The following is a 20,546-nucleotide window of genomic DNA, read 5'->3' as shown; positions in this document are numbered from 1 at the left end:
GAACCTTATTTCTGTGTGAGGCAGGGTGGCAGGCTTAAAGACATCCTGAGGTATCTTCCAGTCCTGCCCAGACTGATGATGACTTGCTGTCTAAATCAAATTGTGCTGGGATCACACATTAGAAACACGATGACACATCTCTGCCATGCAGCTAATGATAAGACTGCCTCTGCCTCTTGAATCTTCCTACATGACAGAGTTTCTGCATGATTGTGTTTTTCACAATCATTCAAACATTTTACCTCCCTTAACAAATCCTCAGCTTATAGACAGGATATGGTTAGCCTCCCTCCTTGCTCTGGACTGAAAAGCAGTGCCATGGTGGTTTGAGGCCATCTCTTGCATAGAAAACAATCCCATCACACTGGTGACCGCTGCCCAGATGAGCTCCCCTCAGCCCAGCACCACCGTGCCCTGTGGCTCTGCTATCAATACTGAGATCCCTCAGAAATCTGAGACTTCTGTTCTCAGGTTTAGCAGCCTCGCAGGGTCGCAACCCAAAGACTCAAAAGAAACCCCATTTGTCATGTTCACAACAAGCTGCAGCAGTTACACGTGGGACTGTCAGGGTTCCTGCTCAAATCCCTGTCTTGAGAAGTGAGAAGTCTGAAAGCCAGATCCTGTAAGAAATGAGAATGACAGTCAACACCACAGGTATAGAAGCACCTGCATTGTTCAACATGACTTTAAGTAAAGGACTCACAATCTAATCCACTGCTTTCATGGAACCATACAGCGCTGATTTCTCTGCACATCCATGGAAGCACATATACACCTATTTCTGTAAGATTTTTATTAAAAATGCAGTCCACAAAGCAGACCCCCCTACTCAGACATGATGTACAGTGCCTGGGCACCCTGCTTTGCTACCAGAGAGGGCAGCTCAGGACTGCAAAGCCATTTATGTAGAAGCAGAGAGCCTTTCACGAGTGTCAGCATCTTCCCTTACACCAAGAGGCTTCATGCCTGCCCAGAAATGCCATCGTTCAGTTTCCATCATTGGAAGCAGTTTCCAAAACGTCAATTTATTGGAAAACTAAAGGATCTTCACCAAAACAAGTTACAGTGGCAGAAGCAAACAGAATGGGCAATTTCCTACTTCGTCTCATTTGAACAAACATAGGTTTTTCTTCCAGGGCCATACATGTGTTCTGCACAATTTGATAGCCACATAAAAACATTTAGGTAGGTAATTTAGATTGGGTACGTGAAAAAAAATCCGAAGTACTGCATTCTAGATAGAAACATACCTACAGGATTTACTGGGAGCAGCAACTCATACCTCTTCATACTTCTTAGAATACAGGCAGCACAGAACAAGTTCAGCATGAGGTACTTGAAATCAGAGCTTTTACTATGCAAACACACTTTTCACCCATTAAAAAAGTAGATTAGAGGAAGATATAAACATCTTATTTATTAAATCAAATAGAAATGCAAAATATATTTCACATGCCTTACATGGAAAAGAGATGAACTTCCAAGACTTTAAAGCAAAACTGTGTCAGTTGACACGCAGGAAACAGGAACATTATAAACAGTCACAAAGAGGAGGAAGGACTGGGGGGAGGTGACATGGGGGTGCTGGGAAGGTCCTCCCCACTCTGAGAAAGATCTCTTAAAAACAAGAATGGAGTTTATGCTAAGCAAGTGTTAGAAGTATGTTAATTTTAACATACACTTATTTTGGAGGAAATTGTCTAAAGACGTACAGTTGGCTACTAACTAGTCAAAACAGTGGTCTAAGCTATGTATAACATACTCATTAAGTGGACATGGGTTTATTTTTTTAGTATACCATAGTCATATGAATTAGACATGGGTTTATTTTTTGAACATCAGTAGGGCCAGCAGAAGAATCAGAAACACCAAAAACAACTTTTAAAAACTAGATCAATACACAGCCACATTCTGTGCGACTCTGCTATTAAAAAGGGGGGGGGGGGAAGACTAAAAGTAGAACTATTTTTAAAATATTTTAATCATTTTGTCATCCTCCAACTCCTCCTCCCTCCTACACACAATTTCTTGGAAACTGAAATGACAGTCAACACCAAATACAAAGCATACACCAATAGTATAGTCCACAGTTTTTCTAAAGAGTCAATAGTCCAGCAATTTTAAAGTGATCTATGTGCAAAAAATAAACAAATGAAAGAGTTTCTTAAAAAAAAGAAAAGTCCGCTGCAGCCTTAACTTCTACTTAAAATAAAAGAAACTGAGGATTTGCACTAAGTTTCCCAGTGGAGAACAGATCAGTAACTCCAAGTACTCTGCCTAACCTGTGACTTGGTGTTGCAAAACTGTCAACATCCCAAGTTTACTACCTGCTGGCTAGTGGAAAACAGACTGTATCCCCATGAGAAATAGGAAAACCACTATTCATAAACTGGTCTTCTGAGATACATAAACATGTGGCGCAGGTAGGTATTCAGAGACTGCTACCTACAGCTGAGAACAGTCCTCCCAGCATGACTAACAGTAAATTATTAACAATAAAATATGCAAAACTTCTAAGAGCAGTACTTGAAATGTTCCTGCCTGCTCAATGCCTCTAGGCCTAAACTATCCGCTCGTTAATAGTGGTGTATGTCTGGGCAGCTCTGGTGAAGTTACAGTCAAAATCACTGTGCATGAGGATTTCTGTGTGAGAAGAACAGTCCCTTGCACTACAGACTAGTTCAGTCCTGACCACACTACAATAGGGAATTGTGTTTAAACCATGAGTAATCATGCAATCATCTCCCAGCATAGTACTTCTTTTCTGCACACACGGAATGTAAATGACTGAGATTTACAACTGATGATTTTGCAGATTTAATGGATTATATTTCTCTAAAGGTTCTGGCAATGCAAACTCAGTTAAAAAAACACCACCAAAAGGGCCAAAAAAAAAAAAAAAACCAAAACAAAACCAACAAAAACCAAACCCAAGCTCACTGCTGTCTGCTTTTTCTTTATTGGATGACTTATCTGGCACACAGTTAGGATTTCTAACAGTGAGTAAGTCTTCAAAGACATCAGATTAGTTGGGCTGGGTATGGTAAAGTCCAGGTGCAGAAGACACCACAATAGAAGATAAAGCTTAATCATGGTTGAGTGAAAAAGCAGATCTCATGTCTGTTATTAGGCTAGTAAATGGAGATGACGCCCCACATCCTAAGTGAGGGCGGTGAAACAGAACAATCACCAACTCATAAAACGCCTTGAGTTTTGCAGATAAAAACTCAGAAGAGGAAAACATGAACAGTAAAGTCACTTGGTGTTTAATGGCTTTCAAAGTCACCTTCCAAAAGAGCTCAAACATCAAAACTACCTACAACTTGAAAGCCACGTGGCAATAGTCTCCCTTTTGCCACCCACTGCTGCATGGGACAGAGGAGCGTTGTGGAGGCTGAGGGGGGACCAGCTGCAGGAAGGTGAGCGGCCTTTGCCAGGGTGAAGGACTAGCACACAGGACCAGAGAACGAATCTCACCCAAAAACATGAGGCCTTGAGGAGAATGAAGGCAAACACACTTGGCCTAATGCAAAGCACAGAAGTACTGCAGCGTGTCCAGAGAAGGGCAGTGGAGCTGGCGAAGGGTCTGGAACACAAGTCCTGTTAGGACTGGCTGAGGGAGCTGGGGGTGTTGAGCCTGGAGAAAATGAGGCACAGGAGGGACCCTTAAAGCTCCCTACAACTACCTGAAAGGATGGTGAGGTGGAGGTCAGTCTTTTCTCCCAGGTAACAAGCAATAGCACAAAAAAGACACAAGTTGTGCTGAGACAGAACATTAGGAAAAATTTTTTCACTGAAAGAGTGGTCAAACATTGGAATAGGCTGCCCAGGGAAGTGGTGGAATCACCATCCCCAGAGGCATTCAACAAAAGCACAGACATGGTGATTAGGGACATGGAGGACCTGGCAGTGTTAGGTTAATGGTTGGACTCGATGGTCTTACAGGTCTTTGCCAACCTAAATGATTCTATGAAACCACATGCCTTAATGCAGGAAAATGGTGGTTCTGGTGCAGTTCAAATCACAGCCAAACTGGTTTTATTTGCCGAGGATAGGTAAACACTAACAACACAATTCAACCTGTGTTTCAAGTGCTGTTAGGCCCATACCACATACAACATTTAGCCTTGGTCTGTCTCCCCATAAAATGCACTAAAGTAAAACCAGACCTTAAGGAATAACTTGCATAGTAAGAAAAGGTCATCAATTTAATCATTTACTTTAAGCAGGCAAGCAAATTTGTAAACATTCAAAAGCGGCAGCATCCAAGTTACAAACAATTTAAGGAAAAAAGAATTGAGATTATTAAGGTTCTTTATCCTCTTGAAAATTTTGGAAATGAACTTTTAAAACACTGCAAACATTGAACACTCAGTTGCACTTCTAATCCTGCTAGTAATTCTGCCTTCCAAGGAATTCTGCTTTCTAAAACACATGATCTCACAGTTGCCATACTTTTTATTGTTTGCCATTCGGAAGTCAGCTACCAGAGCAATTCACCTCAGTCTAAATCCCATTAGCAAAGGGAATGCCTGTGTCTTGATTTAACACCTCTTTAACTTCTGAGGGTAAAGTGTCAAAGAGGTGATCTTCCACTACGAGCCCACTTTTCCTGAGAAGCTGACACTGCCCCAGTGTAGCTGGCAGACGGTCCAAGCAGTTTCCCTTCAGTTCCAGGTAAGTCAGCTGCAACAGCTGACTTACTTTATCTGGGATTGAGGTAATACAGTTTTGTCCCAGACTCAAAGTCCTCAATTTAACACATTTAAACAACTGTTTTGGCAAAACGTCGACTTTGTTTCCTGTGATGTGAAAATGCTGAAGATTTTGAAGCAAACCTATTTCCACTGGAATCACCGCAATTGAGTTGTAGCTTACATCCAAACACCGAAGTTTCTGTAAACTGAACACTGCGGCAGGTAAGGTTTCAAGTTTGTTATTGGAGAGGTAAAGAGACTCCAAATTCTTTATGTGAGTAATGGATGAAGGAATGCTGACTATTTTATTGTGCCACAGCTTTAAACAAGTCAATCTTTTTAAATGCTGGAAACTGATAATTTCTTCAATTGTGCGTATGCTATTTGACTTTAAATCCAGTTCCTGTAAGTTAGAGAGACTGAAGATGGCATGGGGAATTCTCTCCAGTTCACAGTTCTGCAGTTCCAACTCTGCAACATTTGTCATTTTCTTAAGGCTATTGAGTACCACAAGCTTAGTGCCATCATTATGAATGACTAGTTTTGTCAGATGTGGTGCTACATCTGTGATATTGGGGGGAATTTTGGTCAAATTGCTCTTCACATGGAGAATTTTAAGGTGTCTCAACTCTCTAAGAGATTCAAGCCCTATCATTTTATTATTTTCAGAGTTCAAATTGCCTATCAAATACAATTCACGGAGGGTTTTGAGCAAATACACCCACGCAGGAATTTCTGCAACATCTGTGAATTTCACATGAAGGCATCTCAAGTGGTCCCGAAGGAAGCTGAAGGCAGTCTGCTCGACCTTCGCAGGGCAGTGGTACAGATGAAGCTCCTGAAGATTTGTCATCTGGGAAATTTTGGCTGTAATTTTCGCTTCAGGAATCAGCTCCAGTTTCAACACATCCAGATCTGTCAGATCAAACACTGCATCAGGGACTCCTGACAGCATGAAGAGATGCAGCTCCTGCTTGTCCTGGGCGTTGCGGGAGACGTGTTGCCGAAGCTTTTCGTAAGTCCATTCATGGTTTAAACTAATTCCCCGCAGTTTGTTCTCGCTTACCTCTGACAAAAAGACACCAAATCGCTTCGAATACAGCTGGTCATACTGATCCACCATGTGCAAGAGAAACGCAAAATCATTTTTGACATCTGGGATATCGCTGAAGCTGCTCTCTTCTCTGACCTTCTCAAAAGAGTATTCTTTTAAAGGTATCCGGAACAGCCAGAAAAGCGTGTAGAGGCAGATAAAACCATAGACACAGATGAGGGAAATGTAGCTGATAAGCAGCTTCTTCAACATATAAGCCATGTTGTGTGTACATTCAAACTGTGTGTAGCCAATCAGGTGTTCCACTTTCGGGTTGCAGATGTGTTCGAAACTGATGGTGTTGACAAAGTTTGCGGTATAGCAGAGAATAAATATGAACTTGACAGTCTTGATGACAGTCTGGCCAACATAGAGCTTGTAAATCAGATCGCTGTCTTCCACGTGAGCCCGGAACTTCCGGACTTTCTCAAACAGCGCCTTGGCTTGTTCTCCATCTTTCTTATCTAAAATCGTGACACTGGGAATCTCGATCATTGGCTTGTCGGCTGAAAATTTGAAGCCAGATTTGGTTATCATGGGAGTGCTAGCGCTTGGGCTTCCTTCATCACTGCTAGTGGAAACGTACTTGGGCAGGGACTGGGCACCAGTTAACCTCTGCTTGTTCTCCTCAGAGTCCTCACATGCCGTTTCAGACAACGCTTTTGTAGTCCAAGGAGACTCAAAGCACTTCCCCAATATAGACACAAAATGCTCAATTTTTGAGCAAGTCTTGGGATACTTGAACCAAAAATTACTACTGACTATCAAAATAATAGTATGGATGAGAACAAGATAGGGAAAATACTTTGAGTACCAAGGAAGAGCCAAATGATAGCACATCTGGTTAATAAATACATACTGCTGAAAATCCAAATTTGTTTTACGGCCTGAGGAATCTTTCTGCTCCTTCTTCAGCTCCTGGTCTGATTCAGTGTGTGGATATTGAGAAGAGGTAGCTCTGCTCAGAGGAACTTGAGGTGTTACAGTAGGGGCAAAGGAAACAGTTCTCATTGATGCTTCTTCTTGACCAGTGGTTGTTTCAACAGTGGTGAAGTCAGCCTTCCCTGCTGTATCAGGCTGCACTCTTGAATTTACAGTAGACTGCAGAACTGGCAAGCAGACCACCTGGTCTTTTGTCAGCTGCATGGTTCCAGCAAAAATGGCGACCATCAACATAACAACAGCGAGATAATCCATAAATACATCCCACCATGGTTTCAAGATACGGTAAGTTGGCTGGATGTCACTGAGCGATGCAACTTCTGCAAGGGTAAACATTCCTACAAGAGAACAAAAACAATATCACTGTTGTTGACTGAGGACATTTAATTTTACCATTTAAAAACAATCCCAGCTTGACATAAAACCTCAGCAGTTTTCGCTTTTTTTTAAGTTTTGTTGCCTGTCACATATTGTCCATCATTTCACTTAACAGTTTTTCCAGAACCAAAACAATGAAGTATTTTAGTAAAACAGAAGGCCTCTCACTTCAGGCCACACCATGTTTATGTATCTTTGCCACTTCACAGCACTGAAGCCTGCTCTGTGCAAGTGAAATATCTGAAAGGTATAATACTGTAGCTGATATATATTAATAAAAGGAAGAGTAACAACAGACTACAGAGCACAACATCCAATTCTGTAAAACCGATTGCTTGAGTCTGAGCACAAAAAATCCAGTACTAATAGTATTTTGTAGTACCTTGCATTTAAAGAGAATAGCATTTCTCTAAATACTTTGCAGTCTGCTCATGACTTGGACAGCACATTTTAGGTCTTGTTACGTCATCAGCAAGGTCTCTCTTTCCATCTAGCACAACACAGTATCTTCCACTCCTTCCTACTGATCATCTGCATGCCTTATCAGATTGATTGGCTGCTCCTTTCCCTTTTAAGTATCACTGCAGCACAAGTGAAAGCCTTCCAGCCACTATGTGAACATTTGGCACAATCCTTTATAATATACTTGGATGTTTTAAAGGAAAAAACAGTTGGATGGGGACTTGAGCAACCTGATCTAGTGAGTGGCATGCCTGTCCAGGGCAGGAGTGTTGGAACTAGATGCTATTTTTAGGAACCTTCCCACCCAAACCATTTATTCTATGATTGGACCAAATATTGATACTGTATACATTTTTCTCCCCAACTGATTTCACCCAGTTAACCAAGAACAAACCCCACAACTCTTTCTTAATATAATAGGGAAAACATTTTTTCAGATATTATCACATCCTAGTGATCACAAGAAGTCAGTTAGTACAGGCAGGATAGGAGCTGACTGCAAGGCTTTCACTTTGTCTTAAACATGTGCATCTGAGAAAGCAGCAAACTGACCACGGGAGAATCCAAACCTCTCTGCAGCTTTAAGCAACTTGCTTTGCTTTTTGTTTTGACAAAATATGGAGGAATCAACTTATCAGCTTTAAAAAAAAAAAAAAAAAAAAAGCTTCCTGCACAAGCAGGATGTGGTAAAATCATCATTTTGACTGCTGAATGTGTGACTCAAATTTGCCATTTCTAAAGAAAAATATCTAGCTTGTGTGCACACATGCAGCTGGGAAGGAGACAGTATGTACACTATCCCACAGTCTGTCTCTCTTTGCTTGGGAGAACAGCTTACCAGGGCACAAGGAGATCAAAGCAGGCAGTAGTAAGATGCATTAGATTTATTATTTTTAACTTGTAGCAGAACAATTCATACAGACCTGCACCTTACACATCATTAAGGACAGTGTCAGAGGCAACATATATACAGCTTGATAGTTTAATTATTTCTGGATAACAGACATTTCTACACACAGAACTTAAATACCAGCAATTGCCTATACAGTAAAAGCCATGCACTAGCACCCCTCTTTCCCCACACCACTACAAGCAGCTCCCACTTCTCAGTCTGTGGGAAAGGCCAGCACTTGTCTTTACTACCACAGAGCTCATGATCAAATGATGATCATGAGCTCTGTGGTAGTAAAGAGCCTCCAATGGAGGCTCTTTGTGGTAGTAAAGAGTCTCCTCCAATGCAGAGAGATACCCAGCCCCTGCCTTCCCACACTCCTCCCAGAAGCTTTTACCAGTCTTGCATACCAAGCCTAGGATCTGGTGGAGACAGCCAGAGAGGAAAGGACTTTATCTCACTGCAGCACTCATCTCTGTGCTCTTGGCAAAGCTGCCAAAACTTTAAAGTTCGGGCTGAGTTTCTCAGGGAACCAGCAGAAGGAGCTTCCAGTTCTCACTTTCTTCGGCAAATGAATGTCAAATGCTCCTCCCTCATTAGAAGTTTTCGAGGTCTTACAGTCCTCCCAGCTCCACAAGGACCTCCTTCCTGACAGGTTCCTGAACCTGCCCCCACACAACACCTGCCCAGGGCTGCAGCTGCTGTACAAAGTGCTGAAGGACACCAACCAGTAACACACCCCAGCTATCAAAGCCTCGCAGTGCCTTACTTGGAAATTAGCTACAAACTCCCATCTTTAATGTCTTCCAGTGCTTTACCTACACCGAGTCACAGCATGACTGCTTGCCCTGGAGTTGCTACCTTTGACATTGAAACAATAACAGTGTGCACCTGATCAGCATTAGCCATTTGTGCTAATGTGAGCAGATTGATATAAAAGGGCCCTACTAACTCCTAGGGCCCAGCTGCCTGTTACCTGCCCAGAACAGGAGAACCACAAAGCGACAGCAGAGATGACTTCTTCCCCTGAATAGATTTTTTTTTCTTTCTAGGATGCTCTCTGGAAGGCATACTCTCCATCTCCACGCTGTTTTCACTGTGCTCTCACCTACCTTGGCTGCCACAAGAACTCCTTGCCCAGCAGGGGCGTTCAGCAGGAGAGCACCAAGCCAAGGCAGACAAGGACGTGGCCAGCCGTGCCCACGCAGCCACGCACGGTGCAGGAGAGCAGGCTGGGAAGGAGGAACCAGCTCCCTGCTGGAGCAAACAGGGTAACTGCTGCTGCCTGCTCCTCTGGGGCTAGCCTTTCTCTCAACTTTGCACTAGCTAATTACATGGGAAGTTACTTCACTGCGGTTTGGGGCACGGCCTCCAGAATTCCTTTCACAGAAAGAAGGTGATTTTTTTGCTTCTGCCATGAGAACACGTGGATAAAGCATGAAAACCCAGGCACTGCAGACATGACTGCTCTAAACAACTGAAATAATGGAAGAGAAATGACAGAGCACAAAGAGGCTCCAGCTGAAGACTTGGAAAGAACAGCGATAAAAGCAAAAATTAACAATCACCTCTACCAGACCTCTGTCTTGCACACAAAAAAATCAGTCCCAAAAAGGTTAGGAGACACAACACAGCCTGAGTAATCCTCTTTGTGAGGCTGTAGGCAGCATGGTGTAACAGGAGCTTTACACCAAGAAGTCCCACATTCAATGTTCTGAACACATCTTTTCTTTCAAGTTACTGATACTCAGAGAAGAGCCCCTGTTTTGGCAGAGATTAGCAGTCATAAAACAAAAAACTCCTCTGTGGCATTACTAACACTGTCTCATAAAAGACAGACCTTTTTCTAGCTAGCAAAAATCAGTTCTGAGAGCTGAAAACAGATTTGTCTCCTTACCTGTCCAAAATGTTTCATGTTCTGAGTCTTAAAAAAACAAAATGAAAAACTATAAACCTACACACAGTATAAGACACATTCTGACAGGCTGCAAATAAATTTGATATTTTTTCTCTTAAATCCATCATAACATGTATTGGTGTTTGATTTTACGAAACTAATAACCATAGAAGTTAACTTTTATTATATTTCTGCACACACTTAGAAATCAAACAATTAAGAGGCACTCAGAACAGTACAGTATGGTAATGGGTTTGGATTTTCTTTACTCCTTTTGAATTTAAACTATTCAAAGCTTTTGAAACCTATTGTCTGGAACATTACTTAGAGTAGGTGGAGAGTATTTTCACTGCTAATTTTCAACTCCTTTTAAGAGTGACAAATTGGGCTTTGAGTTTCATTGTAAGCCGCAGTGATAACACTGTAAGGAAGTAAGGAAAAAAGAAAGAAAAAACAAAGATGCAAATGCCAGTCTGTGTCTGGCAGGCAGAGCCTGCAAAGCCCTGCCATAGATGGTCTCCCCTCAAAACCAGTCATGGCATGCTCTACTCACAACCCCAATGCAGAAAACGTCTGCAAGCAGACAGGTCAAACTGAAGAACAGAGTCCTGTGCAGCTGAAATGCTAAAATACCTGATTTCTCATGTGAAAACAGAGTTTTCAGCCCTTTTCAGGGCTTACAAGGCACCAAACGGACCTCGAGGGTCAGCAGAACATGGGGCTTTGACATACCCAAGATTCAAAGAGATCCACACTAGAAAAGTGATGAAGAGAAATTTTCTCATTTCCAATACTGAATGTCAGGATAGACTCCTTTTTGAAATAGCACATTTTTGTTTAGTTTTAATAAGCATAGATTTTTAATTCAAAGGTATTGCAGTATGATCCTTAGGGCTGCACAGCTACATAAAGGCTTTAATTTTAACAAATAACATTTTTTCCTCCCAAACCCTGTCTCCAGTTCTGTAACATGGATGACATTCTAGGATATTATCAACTTCTTTTAGCTCCATCTATCACTTCTAGCTATCTCCTGGGTGTATTCTTTCTCCAGAAACAAATAAAAATTTTTTAGTCTAAATAAATGCAACTGTTCTAAGCACAGCTGTTTCTTGCTACCTTCTAAGATTTTAGGTGGAAAAGCCTGAAGTTCTGAAAGTAGTGCAGAAGTGTGATTTGGGGCTCTAGAATTAAACCTTAGTTTATTTTGCACTTATACAAGTTACAGTGAAACCTGAATATAAGAGAAAAAAATTAACAATGACAATAGAATTGTCATAGGTCCACATCAAATTAGCAAGGGTAGCAACAAATTTAATAAATCATTCTTCTTACCAATTATAATTTCTTTAGTCTTAACAAAAGCTGTAATAGAAAGAGGTCAGAATGCAATCAGCCCGGTGAATTTCTGACACATTTCAGACTATAAATGCTGAAATACAAAATGGACATATTTGGGATATTTCCTAAGAAACTGCTCTAGCTTAAATACAGAAGTTAGCAGAAAAGGAAGCAGCAGATTGGTATGTCACTAATGTTTATTTACATCCTACTTCTTCCTGTACTTACAGATAAAAACTGTCTGTCCTGTAACTCCCTGGCCCTCCTGTCTTAAAAGCATTTTTAAAGTTAAAGCAAATTCAAAGTCAGAACAAACAAATAAAAGGAGAATTGTAGCACATGATATACTCATTCACTCTCAGGTTCCCAAGACTCCAAACAAGTCCACTTTGTTTCAGGAAACAAAAAGATTCTTGAATCCGCCTTGCTACTGCATCTGGTAAAGAATTTCCTAAAAAAACCTCAACATTTCTAGCTAAAAAGTGCTACCATGAACAAAATTGCTTTCTCCCTTCCCACAGGAAATTAAGGAGAAGAAAAGTTTTCCCATAACTAAAAGGCTTTGCTAGCTTGTTTTTGATCAAGTGACCATAAGTTTAAATTTATTTCCACTGTATATTTTGTTGTCTCTTTCCACCAACCATTTCTACTTCTGCAATATCCTATTAAAGCAGACTATTAGACCATAATGTGATAAGAAAAAAAGATGAGATTCCTGTTAGGCAGGACCCTGCCAGTATCAATTGTTCCACGGACAACCTGCAAAGGTCAAAAAGATGGCACTATCCTTTTTTCCTCCCTTTTCTTCTCCACAGAACCAAGCATAAGGAACCCCAAGACCCTTGTGAAATAATGCACAAAGACATACAGGAAAGTCTACAAATCAGGTTAGGCATTCTGAGCATCCAGACACATCCATACCTGCATTGGTTATTCAGTTTCTGAGTTGAGAAGTCTAAAAGAAACAGAAGGTTTGACCACCAGTAGGCTCTGTGATTGAGTAATAGAGGGAGAGAGCCCTGCTGAAGTAGGTGGGAATACTACCACTATCCCTAGTCTGGTTTGCAGCTCCTCATAGGTTGATTAAGAGGACTTAGCTCTCTGCTGCTTTATTTCCCAAAGGATTATTGTGCTGTACTCTACCTGAGCCCACTCAAGCTACACAACCAGCTGAAGGTACATCTGTGACTACAGCTCCTCCTCTGAACCAGCCTGGAAACTAACCCCCAAAATTCAGCTAAGCACGGATTTGTGCGCTGAGTGTCTCTATTGCCTAAAAAGTCCAGGAAACATTTCACTGGAAGACACAACATGGGTGTTTGTGTAGTATTTCTCTACTACAGGAAAATTTTTGGTGCTACTACAGTGATGAAAGGGATTGCAGAACATTAACACCAGGATGGGGCTTATGTCATCACATACTTCCTGATCAGTGCTTTTATCTCTGGAAAATCAAAACCAGATTTAATATAAAAAACTGCATAGAAAAAGATCTCCATTATTGCTTTCCACCCAATCAGAATGACAAGAATTCCCACTCACTGTTTCTTCCCTAAACACCTGACAGCAACCAAATCTACCCATTTGAAATTAATCTGCAAGATATAGTTTGGTTTATTTTTGTATGGCTGCCCTGTAATGGATGATGACTGGATAAGGAAAAGCCATGAACACAAAGCAGAAAGGATATTTCCTATAGAGAAAAACATTTCAACTAAGAAACAAAAGTTCTATAATAGCTTTTAATTAAATAATAACTCATACACTCATTGTTTGAGAAACAAAAGCAACCAAACAAAGTCCCCCACATCTAACCCATCTCCCCAACTCCCCCATCCCACTGCCCAAACTGCACAACTATAATTTTGGACTTTCCTTTAAAGCGGATATATAATGCCTCTCTCTACATGTCTATATATTTATATACATAATACATATTATCTCTGATATAGTCTGTAAATACATTCTCCAGTTAAGGAAGCATCACCTTTATGAACAACATGAATCTCACTGACAGTAACTTGCAAAACAAAAAATTATCAAAATCTTATTTCTCTTAGACTGCAGAAAGAAATATTAGGGTTCAGTAAGTTGGAGACAAAAATTAGATGCTTTACATAATCAATGTCAAATTAATACCATTTACAAGAATTAAATCTATTAAAAAAACTTTTTTCTTTTTTTAAAATCTTCAAAAATGGGCTTTTTCAGGTTGTGTAACACTCTAACCTACTTTTAGATGCTGCTATTTAAGTGTTTACACTGAATCTTCCTTGTTTACCAGTTCTTTGAAGGTCTAGTGCCATACACCACTCCTACACAAATGGTTTTGTAATCAATGTGATATTTAAAAAGCAGTATTAGCAGCCATTATTTCCCTAACAATAAACTGTCAAATCTTACCTCATTCCTGCCTTGCTGTAAATGACCGGAAAGGTCTGTTTAAAGATGACTGTCAAAACAGGAGCCGTTTTTACATTTCTGAGTAGTTTCCCAAAGCATCCAAAGATTATTAACACAATTAGCTCTGTATTTGCTGCACGCAAATTCTGTGTCTACAGAGCACAGAAAATTAATAACTTCTCACTTTGCCTAGTGCAGTACTACTGAGCATGCTCTTATAAAAGAGCTGCTTTGACAAAAAGTGCTAGCTTCAGGTTTTATTGACATTTATCCCCAGGCTTCAGAGTGCAGAGCAGGTGCCCAGTATACTTCAGAAAGCTTAAGGAGACCCAAAGCTGGATGTTCAGCAACACCACTCCATCCTTGCTTCTCACAGGTTAGCAGGGTCAGAGACCATGAAGGGCAGCAGAGAAGAGATGGGAGAAGCAAACAAGACTGGAGAGAGTGGTCCTCTCTGGTAAAGAGATCAGGATTAGATGTGTACCAGCTGAAGTCAGTTAACCACATGTGATTTTACAGTTACAAAACAAACCACCTAGCAAGGCAACATCCAAGAAACCAGAAGAGGTGGCTAATGAGACACCAGCAGGGTGAATACTCAATTTAAGATGCTCTTCATACCTGTAAGCAACAGTCCATGAATGTACAGGCATTTCAGGGGCACAGCTGCCACAACAGAAATCCTGCAGCAGAGTGGCAAGGACCTGGCACAGAAAGGCAGAGAATACACCCTGGATGTACCCTGCTCATGCACTCCCACCCTTACACTGCTGCTGCAGCCCCTCTTATTTATGCAATGCCAATTCATCCTCCTTTTATCTGAGGCAGCACATTCCCAGCGATCAAAGTTGCAGAGCCACGGCTGAGTAACCAAATCGGCAACAGCATTTTCTGTTTCACCTAGCCAGAGAGAAAAGACAGTGAGCAGACACTTTGTATCTCATTTCACAGAATTCCCTAAACAGCCAGACCAGTAATCTTGAAAAGACAGCCCAACTTGTGTGTGCAGGAGTCCCAGTTTAACACCAAGCACTTTTACTCAAGTGCAGACACAAGTGAAGCACATTTAATCTGCACTGGCATGGATGTACAATGCAATCAGAAAGTACACCATCCAATAAACTAACAGCTGCTTGTGCTCAAGTGTAAATATTTATTCCTTTTGCCATTTCTAAATCTGCTGCTCCCCTATCTTTTAGGCCGTGAGGTTGTTTTCATGACCACTATCAGAAGTAGAGGAACACACAGTAAACATCTGGCACATCTACTAACCAGAGCACTTTGGGAATTTATCAAGTTGCAAAAGCAAGCTGCACCAAAATAAAAGCACATCTGGTAACTCTTGTCCCCAGAGGCTGCTTTTTATCATTAAAAACAACTCAGCAATACAATTAAAAATAAATTTAAAGGATTGGAAGAGGAAAAAAGTAAAAAAAAAAACAAACTTTTATTTCCTTTTTAGTTTAGAAATCTGAAAAACAGAACAGTTAAAAACGCTTTACACCCAAGTTATTCAGATTTCCTTTTACATAAATAAACCCACATGGCTACAAAGCTTGTTACATGAAATTGCTTTATCTCAGATAGAGACAGCACTCAAACTCATGGAATTCCTCTGAAAAATACTCCTCTCTGATGCACAGCCACACACACTGCCAGTCTGACTGTCTCCTCCTTCCAAATTCACTTGGAACTAGGGCAACTTCAAAGTGGTAAGAATTTGAACCTGACATACATGGAGCTGATAGTTTGGTGATCTTGAACCACAGAATGTAAAGATACAAATCTTATTACAGAATATATTAGTAGCTCTAACTACATACCCTAAATGGACCTGAAGAATAAGGAGGAATGCCTACCAAACAGAAGGAAATGTGTTGCTGAAGTTCACTTTACTGCAGATTTTAATAGCCCCTCTTCAGAGCAAAATGAACTCTCCTTAGTACCTTAGCTCATGGTACTAAAGCTTTATTTTACTTAATTTCTAAACTGCATTCCCATCCATATGGAAGCACGTTTACTGAGTAACTGAAGTAAATGATTTTCAATTAATACTTTCTTCTTCCTTTTACTTCAATGGACATGTGAGCAACCTTGAACTGGAACACTTACAGCATCCTCATGGAGATCCAGCGCCAAGAACAGACAAAAAGTTCCTTTAACTAAAGAACAGGCTCCATTGTTCCCTATCTTAGCCGGTTCATCTCTTCAGCCTGCAAACACAGTGACTCTCACTGGGTTACATGTTGAACAGAAGTTTCATAAAGATTTGCATACATACAAGCTACTGTATTTTCAAATATCTGCAGTGGCACTTTCTTTATATCCATTAGCTAAAAGCAAACTAGGAAAGGTCATACTTAAATTAAAAACTTAAAATAACAAAAGCAAATGACACATAAGCATCCACACAAAAAAGTGCCCAGTGACACAAGAAGCTACATGCAAACACAAGCCTCCTACTCACACATCAGAGTTCCTCTGTTTCTGCCAAGAGCTTTTCTGTAGCAAGAGCAGTAGGAACGTGCATTAAATGCAGCTGAGAATCAGGATATGAAAAAACACACTCAAAGTCCATCTTTCCTTTTACCCACTCTGCTGCTTTGATGAAAAAATTAAAATGCTAGTTTACATCTCAATTAATAGGCTGACCCTCAATTTTCAAATACACAGTCTCTCCACTCTCTATGGGACAACAGTTTAACTTTGTTCCTACTTAAATGTCACACAGCTTCTTTGATCCCCAGGGAGAAGGGGATAGTTCCTCACTCAAGCCAAGGTCCAGCTGTAAGGCCCTGTCACAGAAACTACTGGAGGTCCCAGCCAAGCAGCCCCTGCCACCCCCCAGCACGTTGTCTGCCCGGACCCAGGGCAGGCAGCACACAGCTGACAGCCTGCTGCCAACCCTACCTGCTCTTTATCACACACAGAGATCTTCTACACCTCAGACATCCTGCCAGATGGGTAACAAGGATGACTTCTCACATAAAACTCTGATCAGCAGATGAAGGATGAGTTATTAATGTTACCACATTCCTGCCAAGCTTCCAATAGCTGAACCTCCAGTGGTTTCATGCCAGGAAAAATGCCTGCAGCTGAAGCAGCATTTATCCTCAAAGGGATTTATTTAAGTTTACTATAATTCTTTTTCCTCCTCTAAACTTAAGCTGCTTTCTGTAAGAGATAAGCTATTTGCTTAGTCCATCTAGTCCCATAATTGTTTGGTTCAGGGTGTGTACTTCAGTACTTTGACATAAAAAGAAATTGCGCTGCAACACATTTTTGGGGGCTCTTTTGAAATTTTGCTGATGAGTTCAGATCACCTCCTTCCTTTTTATGCTTTATTTTCTCAAAACACCATTCAAAACATTGCCTTAAGACAAGAAAGAATGTTCCAAGACTTGCTGTCCTACCAGTAATTGCAGCATTCTTGCTCTAACAAGCAAGCCTTCAACTCTCCAAAAACATTCAGTAAGGTTCCATTGTATTGCTTGGTGCCATTCACCAGCACTAACAGATCCATACAACCTCCAATTTAAATATTTACTATTGCTAAATTTATACTATGATTTGACTCAAATGCTCCAGCTGGAATTGTAACCTCTGCACTGAGGGCCCTCCAGCAGGGAGTGGGCAGACAACCCTTGCCCCTGAAGGCTCACAATCTAAAAGTGATTATTTGTTAGGCAATGATAAGTGTTTGTGGCTGTAACATTCAAAGCAAAAAACCAAACTCCCTCAGGCTTCCAGAAAAAGATAAAAAAGGGGGATAACAGCCTGATTAAAGTATAATCAAATTTAACGTTTTAATGCACTGCAATCTTTGAGAAAGCTTAACATTACGTCCCAATAAATCCCTTTACAATTACAGCATTCCTATACACTTAGCTATACTCCTTCCCATTGGTTTGAGGATGATGCTATCTCAAAAGTAAGGCACTAAATGTAACAGCTCTTGAAACCTACCTTTCCAGTGAAATGGACAATGAAGCTTTCCTTCCCAGTCACATTCATCTTAAAATAGATAATAAAGCTGAGTGTACACTTCAAGTAAAATAAAAATACAGAAAGGAGACATTTACTCAACCTCATTTACAGACAATACCACTCCTGCTCCAGCACTCACTACTTTTCCATGATTACTCCAGGCTTCCACACACACTTGCAATAAAGTTTTCGGCAGCCACCTTCACCCATGGAGCATGTCACTGTCTGACTTTTACAGCCAAAATCTGCTTGGATAGTGACATCAGAAAATCAGTGCAGAGGCAGCTTTTTTATTTTATTTGGCAGGAAGGTTCCCCTTATCCCAGGTGCTCTCCACTTGAACTCGGTTTAGCAAGTTTCACATCACTTAAGGGTAGCACAATAGCTGCTCCCCAGCTGCCACAGAAATAAAAGAGTGCCTTCTAACTGGAGGAAAACAAAACAATCAGGTTTTGTTGTTGCTGCTGTAAGCCATTTTCACATCCTTCAGCAGGCCCCAGCCAGGTCCCCAGGAGATTTCTGTGCAAGCATGAATAACCAGCAAGGCAAGTTCAGGACACAGCACTACATCATACTGACCAGAAAAAGGGTCCTTACCTTCTAAATCACCTTCTAGCCCTTCCACCAACATGCCAAGATCTCAAAACAAAAGTGGAAATGGAACATCTGAGCTTGTACAAGTACATCAGTGATTTCAGCATCCTGGCTCTCATTGTGACTTCCATCAAGCATAATGCAAGGCTTTCAGAAAGAGATGCAATCCAGCCCCCTGACTGCCCTGGTGTCCTGAGCAGAACAAGAACTTTTCTCAAGGCAAACTCTTAGCAACACATGCAGCAGTATTTCCATAGGCATATGTGATGGACTAGGCATCACCTATGCACAAAGCAGGGACAATGGAGCAAACGAGTTTCTGTCTTGTAACACCACCAGAAAACACCAGTTTGGTGCAGTGGTGGTGGTGAGAGAGTGAACAACTACAGGGTTCTCCTCCCAGGCACGCAGAGATCTCCAGGCACTCACAGTGATCAGGTGGCAGGGGCCTGCAAACACCCCTCCCAGAACAGGGTAGCCTGGAGACATCCTGCAACTACCAGGGACAGCAGGGATTATTTCAGCTCCTGGTTTGCATTTCAGGTTGTTGACTCAACACAAAATAAAACACAAAATGGCCACAATTTCCCACACAGTGACCTGTATCACGTTATTGCTGAACACAAGTCATCTCCCATACAGACCTATTTGTAAGTCTGACTGGCATTATTTTCACAAGGATCTACTCAAGAACATTAGGACAACTAGCCAACCACTTTATTTACATTTTCTTGTTATCTCATCACACACTTGGACAACTGCCTGTGCATGTGGGTGTACAGCAATAATATACATATGACTACATATCCATCAGCCATCAGCCAAGAGTTTAGGATTTGTCATGGACAGACTGAAACCATTCATCTAAGATAAAGTTTTGTAACAGCCTGTCTTTGACCAAGAGTTCTCCCTGCCAAATCATGCCTGAAGTACATTTTTTTTTAAATAACGAAAATTTTATCATGACCCAGAACGCAGCTATAGTTTTTGTTCCCTTTTAGACTAAACAGCAATTCTAATCTCAGTTTCAAGTTCCTCAAAGGTTAAAAGAAAAACCCTTTCTCTTAGACATAAAACCACCAAGCAACTTCGGATTAATGAAAATTTAAGTAAATTATTCCTTTAACCCTGCACTGGTTTTAATTTCCCAAGAACAGATTTGCTTTAGAAGGCCAGATGAAGTACTGTCCTCTACCCCATCACAAAGCTTGGGACATCCACACAGAGCACCAACTGACCTAGCAGGTAAGACCCAAAATGGTGACTCTAAAAAGGCAGGTGTTGTGCTACTGCTGTGAGCTCTAAATTCTTGCATACGGACACAGTCCATGCTCACTGTGACAAAGCCCTGGATCACAATACCAAATCTGGATCCTTGCTCACCACACATAAGCAGGCACTGTTGTTGCAGCCTAGTCTTGAAACATGGCTAATAGCTTATTGTGCTGCCTGCTCTACTGTGAGTGGCAGAGCTCCTGTTGGGTTAAAGCGTTCTGTATGAGACAGAGCACTATGACAATTCTGCTCCTGACTCAGCAAGGACACACTGTCTCATTGTGCCAAGCCTCAGATGCCACTCACTATCTTCCACAATACTTGAATTGGATGTTCCATGCCCCTTGCATGTGCAGCTCCTGCGTCTTGGTCAGTTTCTTCAAACTGACACAAACAAACAAACAAAAAGTGATTTTTTTTGACTTAGACTCTGCTAGGACTTAATATTTATAGTGCATAAAAGGTTCAATTCCCTAATCTATTGCAAAGCCTTACCGCGTTACACAGTGCGTCATCCTGTTTCAAAAGGATTATGGCCCAAAAATTCCATTGAATTGCATCAGATTTCATACAGCAGAGTGTTTG

The 20,546-nt window shown here is 41.1% G+C and overlaps 1 protein-coding gene across 4 annotated transcripts in view; it reads right to left on the bottom strand.

Moving 5' to 3' along the window:
• Positions 1–1,391: 1,391 nt before the first annotated feature.
• The window catches only part of LRRC8D (leucine rich repeat containing 8 VRAC subunit D), a 52,404-nt gene continuing 33,249 nt past the window's right edge, over positions 1,392–20,546 (bottom strand). For all 4 annotated transcript variants that reach the window (XM_059854196.1, XM_059854200.1, XM_059854198.1 and 1 more), the window contains one exon: positions 1,392–7,070. In XM_059854196.1, the coding sequence (XP_059710179.1) occupies positions 4,507–7,068 (2,562 nt within the window). In that variant the 5' untranslated portion in view covers positions 7,069–7,070 and the 3' untranslated portion in view covers positions 1,392–4,506. The remainder of the gene's footprint in view (positions 7,071–20,546) is intronic.

The sequence above is a fragment of the Haemorhous mexicanus genome, chromosome 9 (assembly GCF_027477595.1).
Source record: "Haemorhous mexicanus isolate bHaeMex1 chromosome 9, bHaeMex1.pri, whole genome shotgun sequence".
NCBI lineage: Eukaryota > Metazoa > Chordata > Aves > Passeriformes > Fringillidae > Haemorhous > Haemorhous mexicanus.
Note: the sequence above shows the minus strand (reverse complement) of the source record. Positions and strands in the feature narration are given on the sequence as shown.